The following is a 13,792-nucleotide window of genomic DNA, read 5'->3' as shown; positions in this document are numbered from 1 at the left end:
TAGAGGAGGAGGCGTTGGAGTATATTTAGATGAACGACTACTCTATCAATTATGCAATGATCTAAATCCGACATGTTCTTCGTGTGAATCTATTTTCATTGAAATCAATATGCCTAATGTTAAAAGTATTATGGTTGGAATAATCTATAGGCCCCCGAAATCTAATCTTCCACAATACACTGAATATTTTTCCGATTTATTGCAAAAACTTTCAAAAGAAAACAAACAAATATACCTACTTGGAGATTATAATATTAATTTATTGAATATGACTTTAGATAATACTATTAATTTAATGAATACAATTGCACAATATGGCTTTTATATCAAAATTAACTTGCCAACTCGTGTAACTAATACATCTCAATCTATTATTGGCAATATATTAACAAATGAAAGTGATATTATCTCGGGTGTGCTTTATTCTCCAATAACTGATCACATGCCAATTTTTTGTCACAAGAAAGGAATTCTTAAGAATGATTCTGCCCAATATTACACTTCAAGGAAAATTAATTAATCAACGATCAATAGTTTTTTTTGTTGAACTGTATAATGTTGACTGGAGTGAAGTACTAGCATGTATCGATGCTGACAAATCTTATAATTTATTCATGAAAATTTTCATCAAACTTTATGATAAACATTTTCCTCTTCAACAACAAAAAAGGAGAAGAAATAGAAAACCGTGGGTTACCAAAAAAATTTTAAGATTGATTAAAAAAAGAATAAATGTTTCAAAATATTTTGCCAAACTAGACTTGACAGTAACGAGAGAAAAAAAATCAGAAATGAACTTATTAATATCATTCGTATATCTCGTCAAAAATATTACAGAAAAATATTATATATGAATCAGAGTAGTATAAAAAGTCATGGAAAACTATAAATGAGTTATTAGGTAAGAAGAAAAATCTAATCCCCAAAGTGTTTAAATGTAAATATCTGATGCATTCAATGAGTATTTTGTAAATATTGGAAAAAATATTAGTGATATGGTCCCACAATCTATTCATTCTTCTCATTTTTATTGTCGAACAAATGTGGTTGGTTCCTTCTTCTTACCACCTGTACATATAAATGATTTGATTAATATTTGTAAATGCCTTGCAAGTAGTTCAAGTTGTGGAATCGATAACGTAATTATAAAGTTGTTAAGCGTGTCATTTATGCCATTGCCTTGCCTTTAAAGGGGAAGTTCATCCTGAAGAAAACTTTGTTGTAAAAATAGCAGATAGCTTCTGTGGGAAACCGGTGAAAAGATATTTATTTAACGAAATCATGGAAATATAAGCATTGTTTCGAGGGAACATAACCTTTTTTTTACTTCTCCACCATTTTTAGTGATTAAGGTATGAAATAAAAGAGCAGATATTGAGCCTTTTAGGCACGTTATTTTTTTTATATTTAGATACCCCCGCCAAATGGGTTATGCGTATTATTTCTTCAAATTGTTTTTGCTCACTCATGCGCGAATGAGGAATAATCGAGGTAGTATCGGATGAAAGAGGGGGATTCTAAGCTTTACATCGGTAGGTCACTTGTCTATTGTATTTATGATAAAGTTATGATAAATCATCGCTAAATCTCGGTTTCGTTTTTTTGTGGGACGCCCTGTATATATATATATATATTCGTTTTGTCAATCAAACCTAAAAGGGGATATTTTGATAACTTTATGGAATACGCGAAGATAACAAATACTTGACAAATCAAATAATGACAGCGCGCAGCGCGAGCTGACCATAAAATGAATATTTTGGAACACTTAAGAAAATAAATTCGTAATTCAAACTAAACAGTGAAAGCCCGATGTCTGAGGATCCATATTAGCCTAGTGAGCAAAACATGTATCTTATAGAACAGACAATGCGAGCACGAAGCGTGAGCTAAACTTTTATATCGTGACATGGAAAATATCCTTCCCTCACCTTATTTTATTCAATAAAATTCCTCCTCTTATTTCCCCTCTTCTTTTGTTCCTCGTTATTTCCCTTTCTTCTTTCTTTCCTTCCCTTTTTATTTTCCTTGCCCCTTCCACAAATAGTGGGGAACATTTGATATTGTGTCCCCCATTTAAAAAAAAGTGGGGGAACGCTTCTTCCCTGGGATTCCCGCCCATGTTGCTGATGTCAATTTGACAGGTAAAAAAAAATTTTAATTTCAAATGAAGGTCATTTTCGTCCCGAGAAATTTGACAAAAAAGAAAGGGTTTCTATAAAAGAAAATGTAGGTAATTCTGGTTACATTTTTCACATTTTGTCACACCGTCCAATTCCTGGGGATGCTGTCTATGGAAAATAATACACACAGCACCAGTGGCGTACCTAAGATTTTCCAGGGGGGGGCAAATTCGTCCTCCTAAAAAAATTGACAAGCCAAAAAAAAAGGTCTTCAACCGCAAATAAAGTATTTCGTACCAGCAAAAAATAACAAGCAAAACAAAAAAAGGTCATCAATCGAAAATAAAAAGGACATTTCGTACCAGAAAAAAAGTCACAAGCAAAAAAAAGTCTTCAGGTTCAAAGAAGGGGGCCGCTGTGGCTCGTCTGGGATCAGTTGTGATTCGTCATGGGGGGCAGTCTGCCATCCCCCCCTTAGGTACGCTAGTGCGCAGCGCCCTCAAAGGAAAATCTTTGGTAGACTGTTCTTTAATGAATGCACCAGCAAAAGAAACACATTGCTTGTTCGCTTCCGTTTTAATTAATACCATGTACTGTACATTACGAGTACGAAGACTATGTATATTTTCGGATTTTTAAAGATGGTTAACAGATAGGCTGGACTTTGATTACGGAAATCATAAAATATCATCACGCATCCCGAAGTTTCACGCACTTCAGAGAGAATTATTAAGGTTACACTATTAAAAAAATTCTTGGTAAGATTTCAAGTATGCAAAAGGTTCCAACTATAGAGAAAGTAATGTCGTCACTTTTTCCTCTTTTTTCTTGTTTATTTTGTTCAGTATAGAGGCATTCTACGGATCGTGAATCTCTCGTATGCGCAGTAATGGGTAAGATAATAAATGTGATGGTGTTCAGTATATCTGCTTTGTTCTTTGCCTTGCTCGAATATTCCAGTTGGTCATCGCAAACGAGTTACAACCCGGTGAAACCAGTCTACAGAATCAGGTAAATAAAAATTCAATCCCAATTTACATTGTTCTTGTAAAGAGCAATAAAAACTACAGTGGGCCCGACACGCTATATGAGGCTAATTTAATTTCTATGAAAAAGGCAAGTGAGCGAGAGAGCAAATGTAATATAGAAAAGTAATTTGGTGATTAATTTTGGCGAAATGATATTTGAATAAAAAATCATATTTTAATCTTACTTTCCTTTTCTCATTTTTTTTCTTGGTTGCGTCGTGTCAACACGACGGTCCGGAGCCCTACCCCCTCCCTTAAATGAATTCCAATTGTTATATACAGAATGATTGAAAGAAAAAAACTTTTCTCTCAAACTGCAATGCTCCTGTATCCGCGGCAGATACAGGGGGTGCCCCCCCCCCTTGAGAGCCTTAGGCCGTGTTTATGCTTCCACTTTTCAGGCCAGAATCAGCGTTTCCAAACGTGATTAGGCCAAAACACGGTTGCGTCCATGCTTACTTTCATTTAAACGCTATTTCAAAACGCCGATCATAAACTCACAAAAAGGTGCGTTTGTAAACGTCGTTTGACCATGCAGAATCAGGCTTTCTGGGGAAGTATAAACATAACTACGATCGTAAACGTGTTTAAATGACGTCATTTGGTACATGCTTCCGGTGAGATGAAAATCCGCGGGCAAATACAGTCGTCTCCACGTAATAACAATCGGAAAAAAGGCGAGCCCAATTCGACCTCGCTTTACGATGCGAAGCCAGCTGGAGATCATGGTTTGCTCTGAAAAGTTAAGCATAAACAGCACTCCCAGAACCACGTTTACGATCGGCGTTTTGAATCGACGTTTGAAATCGCCGATTCTGTCCTCGCAATGGAAGCATAAACACACCCTTAGTCAATATCTTAATGCAAGTATAATACTTATACAAAATTTAACATCCACTTCGAGAGATAAGAAATGTTTTAATGGGTATATGAAGTTCAAAGAGATTTTTTTGCTGTTACTTAAGCTCATATGAAACCTCCTTCATGTAACAATGTTACAGAAATAGTAAAATAGTACTGTATATCGTTAATGTAGGCGGGAGGTTGATGTCATCTGAAAAAAAAACACCTCACAAAAGGCATTACGTATATCCTCAAACAAGTTCGGTTTCTTTTTTTCACAGTCGAACGGGAGGCTACCCGTCTTGGAATGAAAGTGGATTGAAAAGGCTTTCAACTCTGATACAAAAGAGGCTCTATACCCTTCAGGTAAGTAAGGCGAGGGGTGGGGGTATTGATGCCTTGCGTACAGTTTTAAAAAAAAAATCTTTCAGGCACAATTAAATCATTTTGATTTTCATTCATCACGTTTATCACCCCTGTCATTTTCAATATAAATTTATGATTCCAAGCCAGTTTTCAAACAAAATGTAGCTTTTGAAATAAAACATTAATAATTATGATATCGTTCGTACATAATTTTTATTTGGATGAATCATAGAAAATTGGTATTGCTTTGGCTTTTATTTCCTTATTTACCATAAACATTCATCTATCATTCAAATAACTAATCTTATCATTATATTGTAGTAATAACAAAAACAAGAGTTTTTGATCCCCAAACAACTTTAAAGGCAGTGGTAAATGCTGACGCCCCCATTGCATAATTATGGGACCGTCCTCGCATTAGATTGCGAATTCGTCCGCTGCCAACTCGTCGACTCATCACATGGTCTACCTTCGTTTAATTTAATGACATTCGGTACATTAATATTTCGTTTAAAAACCATTTGGTCCAATCAACTCTTCGCCAAATCACAAGTGCGTCTATTACCATTTTGTCTAATAACCAGTTGGTCTAATACTAATTTTTTCATTCATTTTGAACAATTAACACTTCAATTTAATTAGAGCCAATGGTATATGGACTAAATGGCTATTGGGCCAACTGGTTATTATATATATATAGACGCAATGGCATTTTACTGAATGAAAGTAGACCATGTGGTGAGTGGAAGACCTGATGGTAGACCAAATGATAGTAGACGAGTTGGTGATTGGACGAATTGGCATTAGACTAATTGGAAATAAACCTTTATAATTACATAGAATCCTTCTGACTGTGCTAAGGCCAGAAAAATTGTGTGCAACTTCAACACGAGATGCGGATTCGGTTGCCAGGCCCACCATGTCTCATATTGTATGATAATGGCATACGGCACGGGGAGAACGCTCGTCCTACAATCCAAGGGCTGGGATTATGACAAAGAAGGATGGGAAAAGTTCTTCCAGCCCCTAAGCGAGACTTGTCGTGATCCAACGGGAGTGACACGAGGAAAATGGACAAGTAGGTATCCCATTCTTTGGTCTCCTCAATCGCTATTGTAAATTGATGATAGGTAGCTTTTGCTCCGCGAGGCACACACATGAAAAGTGTCATCTTTTAGGGTGCAAACAAGCATTTCTGGCTACAAATAATTATTAAAAGAAGGGTACATTTTGCATCCTTTTCCCACTAAGGGTGCAAGATTACACCTTAAAAGGATGGTACAAGTGTTTCATTTAGAATTCGAAAAAAAATAGTGTGTAAGGTGTGTGAAACAAATATCATTACTTTAAAAATTCAAAAAATCTAGAAGAAAAGGTCTGATAAATTGGTGTTAAAACAAACATTTCTTATAAAGGGAGATAACGCATAATAAATCAAATCGCGTGTTGTTGACGTCAAACAGTATTCTTCAAAAGAAGGTTTACATTCATCTTAACAATAAGTTGTTTTTATTAAATGGGGAAAATAGATAACAGCATCGGTGATATTTTAATTAAAAATGCAAAAAGCCATGGATCTTTGGCAGATTTTCATTAAACTTTCACTAATATCTTTTTTTATTGTATGCTTTTACTGAAACTAACTTATTATCATGGTGAACTTCACCTTATAGAGAATACAAACGGACGTTGATTGAGTACTAAGATAACATACATCTTTAAAAAATAATTTTGTCCAATAGACCTAAGGAATTTCCTTCATCGTGGTGCCATTGTCTTGCGTGTGATCGCCAGCTGGCATATCTCTGACAACTGCGCTTGCACTGTAAAAAAAATATGAATCAGTAGTTAATACTTGATGAACATAAGTAGAATTTATCATTTGTAATTATTTTTTCATTTTTTAAGTAGTTTTAACTTGTCTATTAATTTATTTGGGTTCCAATATACATTTAAGAAAATTCACGTATTGCTTGCTTGCTTTGATTGAGTCAATCTAACTCAATTAGGCTAAGATGATTACTATTTATAAGTTCTTGATGAATGTACTTATATTTTTCAATTAACGCCTTATTTAAATAATGCAGGAATACTCATTAGACATGTTAGAGCAAGTAAATGTTTGGTTTTTCTTATTCATTTGAGTTTGAATTTTTTTGGATAAGGCTTTGCTAACTATTTTATCCTTTTTTATAAAAAAGAGCAACATTAAATAGTCATTTAGCAAAAAAAAATCAGATGCCTTTTTAGGTTTTAGGAAATGATTAAATTGTTTTCACTGTTTTATCTGTAAGAATGGAACGATCGCGTATAAATATCAATGTAATTACCGATGTATGTAAGTGAAAATGCACGAAGTCTGATATTTGGATAAAAGATGTCTAAGATGAAAATGATGCCACTAAAGTAAAAGTGGAACGATAGGGGAGCGGACTTTCGAATAACGGAAGTCCACTCCCCCATTCGATTTTTTCAAACATTATATTGATTATTTTACTAAATTGAATTAAGTTAGAGTAACTTAATTTTCTTGAGTGAAATGGATGCAAAGAAAATAAGTGAAGTTTACTTTAAACTGCCAAACTCATAATATTCAAGGCAATCTGTTAAAACAATTTTGTTGAGTAATTTAAACTATTTTTTTTCAGTGTGCATGCATTCATATAGCCAGTGAAAGAGGGAGCTGTATTATTATGACGTCACATTCATAAGGGAGGTGTACCTACGTTTGTGAATTCCTGTCTTTATCTTAAATTATTATTTTTCGTTTTGTTATCAACAGCTCCTGATAAAAATGAAAACTTCCAAGTTCTGGCACTCCCTCTCGCAGGGTACCTTACTGAGGATCTAAAGCCAGATTTTCTGCCTTTGGCAATACCAGCGGATATCGCAGATGAACTAAGAAGATTTCACAGCAACCCATCCATCTGGTGGATTGGTGAAATAATGACTTACATTATGAGGCCCAAGAACCACACGACAGATTTCATTGACAAAGCGATGGCTGGCTTGGGGTTTACGCATCCGATCGTTGGGTAAGAATATCAGATGAACTGCAAAACTTGATTACAAATGCACTCTTTGCGACAATGCTGTCTTCGAAAGACCTTAGTAATAAATTTTGTTATCGAGTTCTCTGAAAAACCTTGCCTATCAATCCGATAGAATATGTTTATCAAATTTGATAATCCCTGATTATCATATTCTTGATTATCAACGAATTTCACCGTTCTTATTCCACATTCTCCAGTTTAATCGATTAAAAAAAACAGTTTGCAAATTAAAAAAAAAATAGGTTTATCAAATTTGATAATTCTGGTTTATTAAAACCTTGAATATCAATTTATTCGTCAATTCGAAAACCATGTATATCAAATCAGCTCCGCGTTAACACTTTATGGGTAAAGATGGCAATGGTAACAAAAATGCAGGTCTTATACCCTCGTGCAATTGAATTGCCATATCAAAGAACCTGCATAGATACCGGTACACATTCAAAATGTGTACCACTGTAATGGATATTGTACGTTGGTAAAAAAATATAAATTTATATTATGGACAATTATTATCGAATAGAGTAAATTTATTTCCCGACTATTGGTTTTTATTGCCCAATTTTGACCGCTTTTGACCAATAATTGTGAGGACACTATGTTGCCCAGTGATCCAGCTGAGGCATGACGGCTTGTCATTGTTCAAAACCCAACTTCACCCGACAAAGGAAATTAAAATTGGTATGGTGTCGAAAATCTGTCTATCTGACAGTCAATTGGATCAGGCTCGCCCTAACCACTAACCCATCTCTGTGGTCTAGTGGTTAAGGCACCGGCGTTCAAAGCTGGGGGCCCGGGTCCGATTCCCGGCAGAGACATTTTTTCGGCATCACCAATTTTTCCAAAGTGTAAATAGCTCTGGGGAACCTTGATTTAAGCTACGCCTACCTTTGTTCTCTTCATCCATTTCTTTACACAATATTTAAAATAAAAGAGTTGCCAAAGCTGTTGTACATGTATAGCCTCACATATATTTGTATACTTTCTCCCATACGTGTACTGTATCAAAGCACTAGCTTTGTATCAAAGCAATAGCATTGTATCAAAGCAATAGCATTGATCCAGCTGAGGCATGGCGGCTTGTCATTATTCAAAAACCAACTTCACCCGACAAAGGAAATTATAATTGGTATGGTGTCGAAAATCTGTCTATCTGACGGTCAATTGGATCAGGCTCGCCCTAACCACTAACCCATCTCTGTGGTCTAGTGGTTAAGGCACCGGCGTTCAAAGCTGGGGGCCCGGGTTCGATTCCCGGCAGAGACATTTTTTCGGCATCACCAATTTTTCCAAAGGGTAGATAGCTCTGGGGAATTTAAGTTTTGAATTCGATCTCCTTTGTTTTTATGACAGGAAATATAACAATCATAAACTAAGAAAACATAAGTAAATATTTATCTTACATCTCTTGAAGTGACAATTCTTTTCTGAATTTATTCAAAATGATAATATCCAGGTCTATTGTCACATTCCACCGCCTGAGGAATCTATTGTCTGCCTCACTCTATTTAGAAATAACAAATTCCTCTGCCTTTAAATAGGTGTCTGCATTCTGGAATATTCTTAATCATTCTATGCTATGAATATCCTTAACAAGAAAATAACTAAATAAATGAATATGATTGCTCTTTCAATTCTTACATGTCTTATAGATAACAATTAAGTATTACTGTCTTAATTTTTTTGGCCTTGCGACATTTCATGCCAGGTCGTGAATCAACATCAAATCGAATTTCAATCATTTTTATTTCTCATAATGTTTTGTAATTTTGCATGCGTTTCTTGTCAGAAAATTACTTTTTTCTTTATCCTTTTTCTAATTCTACAACTAACTTATGAAAGCATCCATGTAAGGCGGACTGATAAACTTATATGGGAAGCCAAATTCCATGGCATTGAAGAGTACATGGTGCATGCTATTGATTTCTACGAGGACTATGAAAGGAGGGAAGGATATATAGGCAAGAGGAGAATCTTCATGGCAACGGATGACGTTGGTCTTCTTGACGAAGCAAGGAAAAAGTATGGTATTATCATCATTACCGTCATCATCACCATCAATCATCATCATCATCATTGTAATCATCATCATAAACATAATCGTCATCATCACAGCTACCATTACGATCATACTTACTATTGCCGTCATCATCATCATCATCATCATCATCATCATAAACATCATCATCATCATCATCATCATCATCATCAACATCATCATCATAAACATCATCATCATAAACATCATCATCATAAACATCATCATCATCATCATCATCATCATCATCATCATAAACATCATCATCATCATCATCATCATCATAAACATCATCATCATCATCATCATCATCATCATAAACATCATCATCATCATCATCATAAACATCATCATCATCATCATCATCATCATCACCACCACCATGATCATACGTTCCACTGCCATCATCATAAACATCATCATCTTCACTAAAAGCAGGCATTTATTATATCATTGATTTTTTATGTTACCGTTGTAAAATTATTGCTACTGCTGATACTTAAGTAGTTAATTTTCCTATGTGTAATATTATAATCAATATATAAAATTTTGGTGATTATCTTCACTCTACTTATATCATATTACCCATTTATACATTTTGATAAGGGGTCAACATCTTACAAGCTTTCCATATCAGTAGGCCCCTCCACTCTTTTTTTTTCATTTCATTGGTACGTTTCGACCCTGCGTATTTTATGCAGTTGATGCATCTTTTCATTCATTTGTAAAAATGATTTATTATGAAATGTACTTTGAGGATTTGTGGAATATGAATATATCAATAAATGAAATAGATAAAATTAAAGAATGAATAAATAAATAAATAAATAAATGAAATTAATAATAATGATAATAAGAGCTATGCTAATGATTAATAACCATGATAACAGTACCAGTTACAGTATTGAAAATAACATTGATAACAAAAAATAGTAATAATAATAATAATGAATTTTGTGTATACCGCAAATTACAGTCTCTTACCGCTCTAAAAGGTGTATGAGAAAGAAAGAAAGAGAGAGAGAGGGGGGGGGGGGGAGAAAGGGAAAATCAATCATATTGAAACTGAATACAGCATTAAACATAACTTTAAAACATTATTATACAATGCATATTTGAAACTGAATTTTGACGATTTGGAAATAGATAATGCACCATTAGGAAATTTGAATTTATCTTTGGAAAAGGTTGCACTTTAACATTGACAAAAAATGTCGGGAAGTATATTCTATAGTTGAGAGAAAGAATATCCAAATGCTCTTTGCCCATATGAAATCATTTTTACATTAAGGAGGATAAACATCTTTCTCTCACCTGAAAGAAATTACCTCACCGGTTGATACTCATTGAGAAGCTGTTGAAAGTATGACCGGGTCACATTATGCAGACATTTAAAAGCAATACTAGAAGTTCGAAAATCAATCAATCTTTCACTGGTTACCAATGTAAGCTGCAATGTAAGTATTATATCAAGGGGTATTATTATTGTGATTAACGTTATCGTTGTTTTGGCAGATATCCTGATTACATGTTTCTAAGTGACAGGACTATCACCGAGTCAGCCCAGACGTCATCGAGATTGTCAGCGGGGTCCTTACAAGGAATCATCATCGATATCCACCTCCTTGCTTTTTCTGATTTTCTTGTTTGCACCTTCTCCTCAAACGTACGTTCACTTATGTATGACCATGTATACCCTGACCGAAAATTTTATGGTGTTAAGTACAGCACCTTTTGGTGTTATGAAATGACAACACCATGAGATGTTAATAAAAAACACACGAAGAGAGTTTGAACATAGCACCAAATAGTGTTACAATAATAAAAATATTAAGCGTCCGTATAACACCAATGATTTTGTTTTTAACACTTATCTTGAATTGAATACTCAGATGTAAAATCAGAGGGGGTGTTCCTCCCAAAACACCGAATGTTATAGTTTTGTCACCACCGTATGCAGTTGAATATCTTTCCGATTCGGATTTCCTAGGAGGAAGCTCTCTACAACGCACCAATTCTTTGGAAAATGCAAACCAAGTCAAAGTGGAGAGCTGAGAGGCTTTTGACGGAAGGTGGTGGACCGGTATACAGCATCGGAATCCCTTGACTCTGGAAAACGAAAAATTTTCAAATGTTCTTCCTCTGCTAATCTTCGGATGATCTGCTGTCCAAGTCCACCAACTTTCGACAAAAGCCACTCAGCTGTCCAATGTGATTTTTTTTTGCATTTTCAAAGGGATCGATGCGTTGTACAGAATTTCACCGTAGTAAAAGCGGAAACTCCCTATCAATGAGAGGTCAGAGGTTATATTGAACCTTAAAACGATTGTTAAAGCTTGTAAGAAAATGGAAATTTTTAAAAGGTTGCTTAAACCTTTTAGACAACTTGTTTAAATATTGATTATTATTTTTGATAACTTATTCAGAACGTTTTCAACAGGGTTGTTTTACAGCGTACAGGGTTGATTGTACATTTGAGTTAAACTATTAACCAAGGGCTGTCACATAAAGGGGATAAAGCTAGCGCTATGGTGCATCTGATCAAGTAATCGAAATGTTAATTCAAGATGCTATCTTTTTTTAAGGGGGGTTCCGGGCTAAAAAAAAAACAGATAAGGAAAAGTCTGAGAAACAAAACACTAAAAAATTGATCAAAATCGGACAAGGAATAACAGAGTTATGGCATTTTAAAGATATGCATTATTCCGGTGAAATCGTTCTGGGCATGTCTTTAAGAATATCCAATGAGCAAATTGATGGTGTCATATTCCTACTTGTTCTTTTGTATTGTATCATATGAAATTAGATTTTTCAAATTTATTTTACCAAGAACTTAACAAATTGGATTGAGAATTGATTTAGTGCGGTATAATCATATTCATTGATGCAACATTTTTCAGTAGAAAGGAGACACATCATTCACACATGTATGAACAAGTTAAAAAACCGTTAACTCCATTTAATAACATAAGAAAAATGAAAGTGAGGATGTGACATCCTTATCCCACCTTATTAATATTCATAATGACATGCATATAACTATTTTCACAAAATATTGCTAAATTTTAAAATTCAATAACTTCGTTACTTGTTATTCGATTCTGATGAAATTTTCAGCATTTTGCTCTGTGTGGTCTATTTTTATGAATATAGATATTTCCAGCCCGGAGTACCCCTTTAATGTAAATACAAAAATGTGCGATTTTGCTTATGAATCGTTAGCAAAAAAATATATTAATGTTACAACAGCATGCCGCATGCTCAAACTTAACTATGCTGGCTGAATAGCCCATGTGAATGAAAATATCTGATAGCAACCGCAATCATAAAGAAATAACCAAATTAATTCATCATTCTCAATTCATCACAGGTTTGTCGTTTGGCTTATGAAATGATGCAGCATTACCACGTGGATGCATCAAGCAAGGCTCACTCTGTTGATGATCCATATCATTGGCATGGGCAAAAAGCCAATAGTTCTGGGAAAGCAGTCATGATGCCTCTACCTACATCTACCTGACAGCTTAAGACGCCCTCTAGAGGAAATATTTGATCGTACCATGGAGATAAATGAGAGAGAGAGAGCTCCCTGATCGGGATGGTTACATGATAACTAGATCGTGGGCTCGAGGGTTGCAACTTAGGCGATTCATCAAACGACTCAGTAAACTCTTAAGAGGAATAACTTTTTTGTTTCACAAACATTCTCATAAATCATATAATACCTAACTTTAATCACGGTCTTTCTGACCCATTTTTTTTTAATGTGAATGAAATATGGTACTGACATGGCTTGCTGACATGGATCATAATTTGGCAGATTCTATTCAATGGGGGTAATTACATGAATCGCAGTGGAGTGCTGAAAAAATTATAATTTCATTTTGATATAGAATATTATACAAACTAACGTAATACAATGTGCACTTATGGAAATGCACTTGTGGAAGCGTCGTGGTGTTACGGTTCTGACTCTCGCCTTGTTCGAATCCCACCATGGCCTAGCGTCCTTTGGGCAAGGCGTTAATCCACACTTTGCCACTCTCCACCCAGTTGATGAATGGGTACCCGGTAGGATGTGAAAGCCTATATGTAGTATGCCTAGCAATTCAGTCTTGGAACTCTTGTTGGAATGCTCCCCAGGCAGTGGAGAAGGTGCATACATTGTATGCGGGCATGCAAGGATTCAATGACCGCAGTAATGCTATATGTCTGTAAAGCGCTTAGAGACGTCGTTCCGATGTATTAGGCGCTATATAAACATGATAAATGCGGAATATTATTACTATTATTAAATGATGTCTTATATAATCATGATCATAATGTAGTTTATACTGGATG

At 35.0% G+C, this 13,792-nt stretch overlaps 1 protein-coding gene across 3 annotated transcripts in view; it reads left to right on the top strand.

The window, feature by feature from the left end:
* The window catches only part of LOC121421470 (alpha-(1,6)-fucosyltransferase-like), a 36,238-nt gene extending 23,052 nt beyond the window's left edge, over positions 1-13,186 (top strand). For 2 of the 3 annotated variants that reach the window (XM_041616169.1, XM_041616168.1), the window contains exons 2-8: positions 2,969-3,134; positions 4,276-4,360; positions 5,201-5,438; positions 7,143-7,395; positions 9,256-9,435; positions 10,967-11,117; positions 12,822-13,186. In XM_041616169.1, the coding sequence (XP_041472103.1) occupies positions 3,013-3,134; positions 4,276-4,360; positions 5,201-5,438; positions 7,143-7,395; positions 9,256-9,435; positions 10,967-11,117; positions 12,822-12,971 (1,179 nt within the window). In that variant the 5' untranslated portion in view covers positions 2,969-3,012 and the 3' untranslated portion in view covers positions 12,972-13,186. The remainder of the gene's footprint in view (positions 1-2,968; positions 3,135-4,275; positions 4,361-5,200; positions 5,439-7,142; positions 7,396-9,255; positions 9,436-10,966; positions 11,118-12,821) is intronic. The other variant, XM_041616170.1, reaches the window with a different exon arrangement.
* The last annotated feature ends 606 nt before the right edge of the window (positions 13,187-13,792 follow it).

The sequence above is a fragment of the Lytechinus variegatus genome, chromosome 9, assembly GCF_018143015.1.
Source record: "Lytechinus variegatus isolate NC3 chromosome 9, Lvar_3.0, whole genome shotgun sequence".
In the NCBI taxonomy this organism is placed as follows: domain Eukaryota; kingdom Metazoa; phylum Echinodermata; class Echinoidea; order Temnopleuroida; family Toxopneustidae; genus Lytechinus; species Lytechinus variegatus.
Note: the sequence above shows the minus strand (reverse complement) of the source record. Positions and strands in the feature narration are given on the sequence as shown.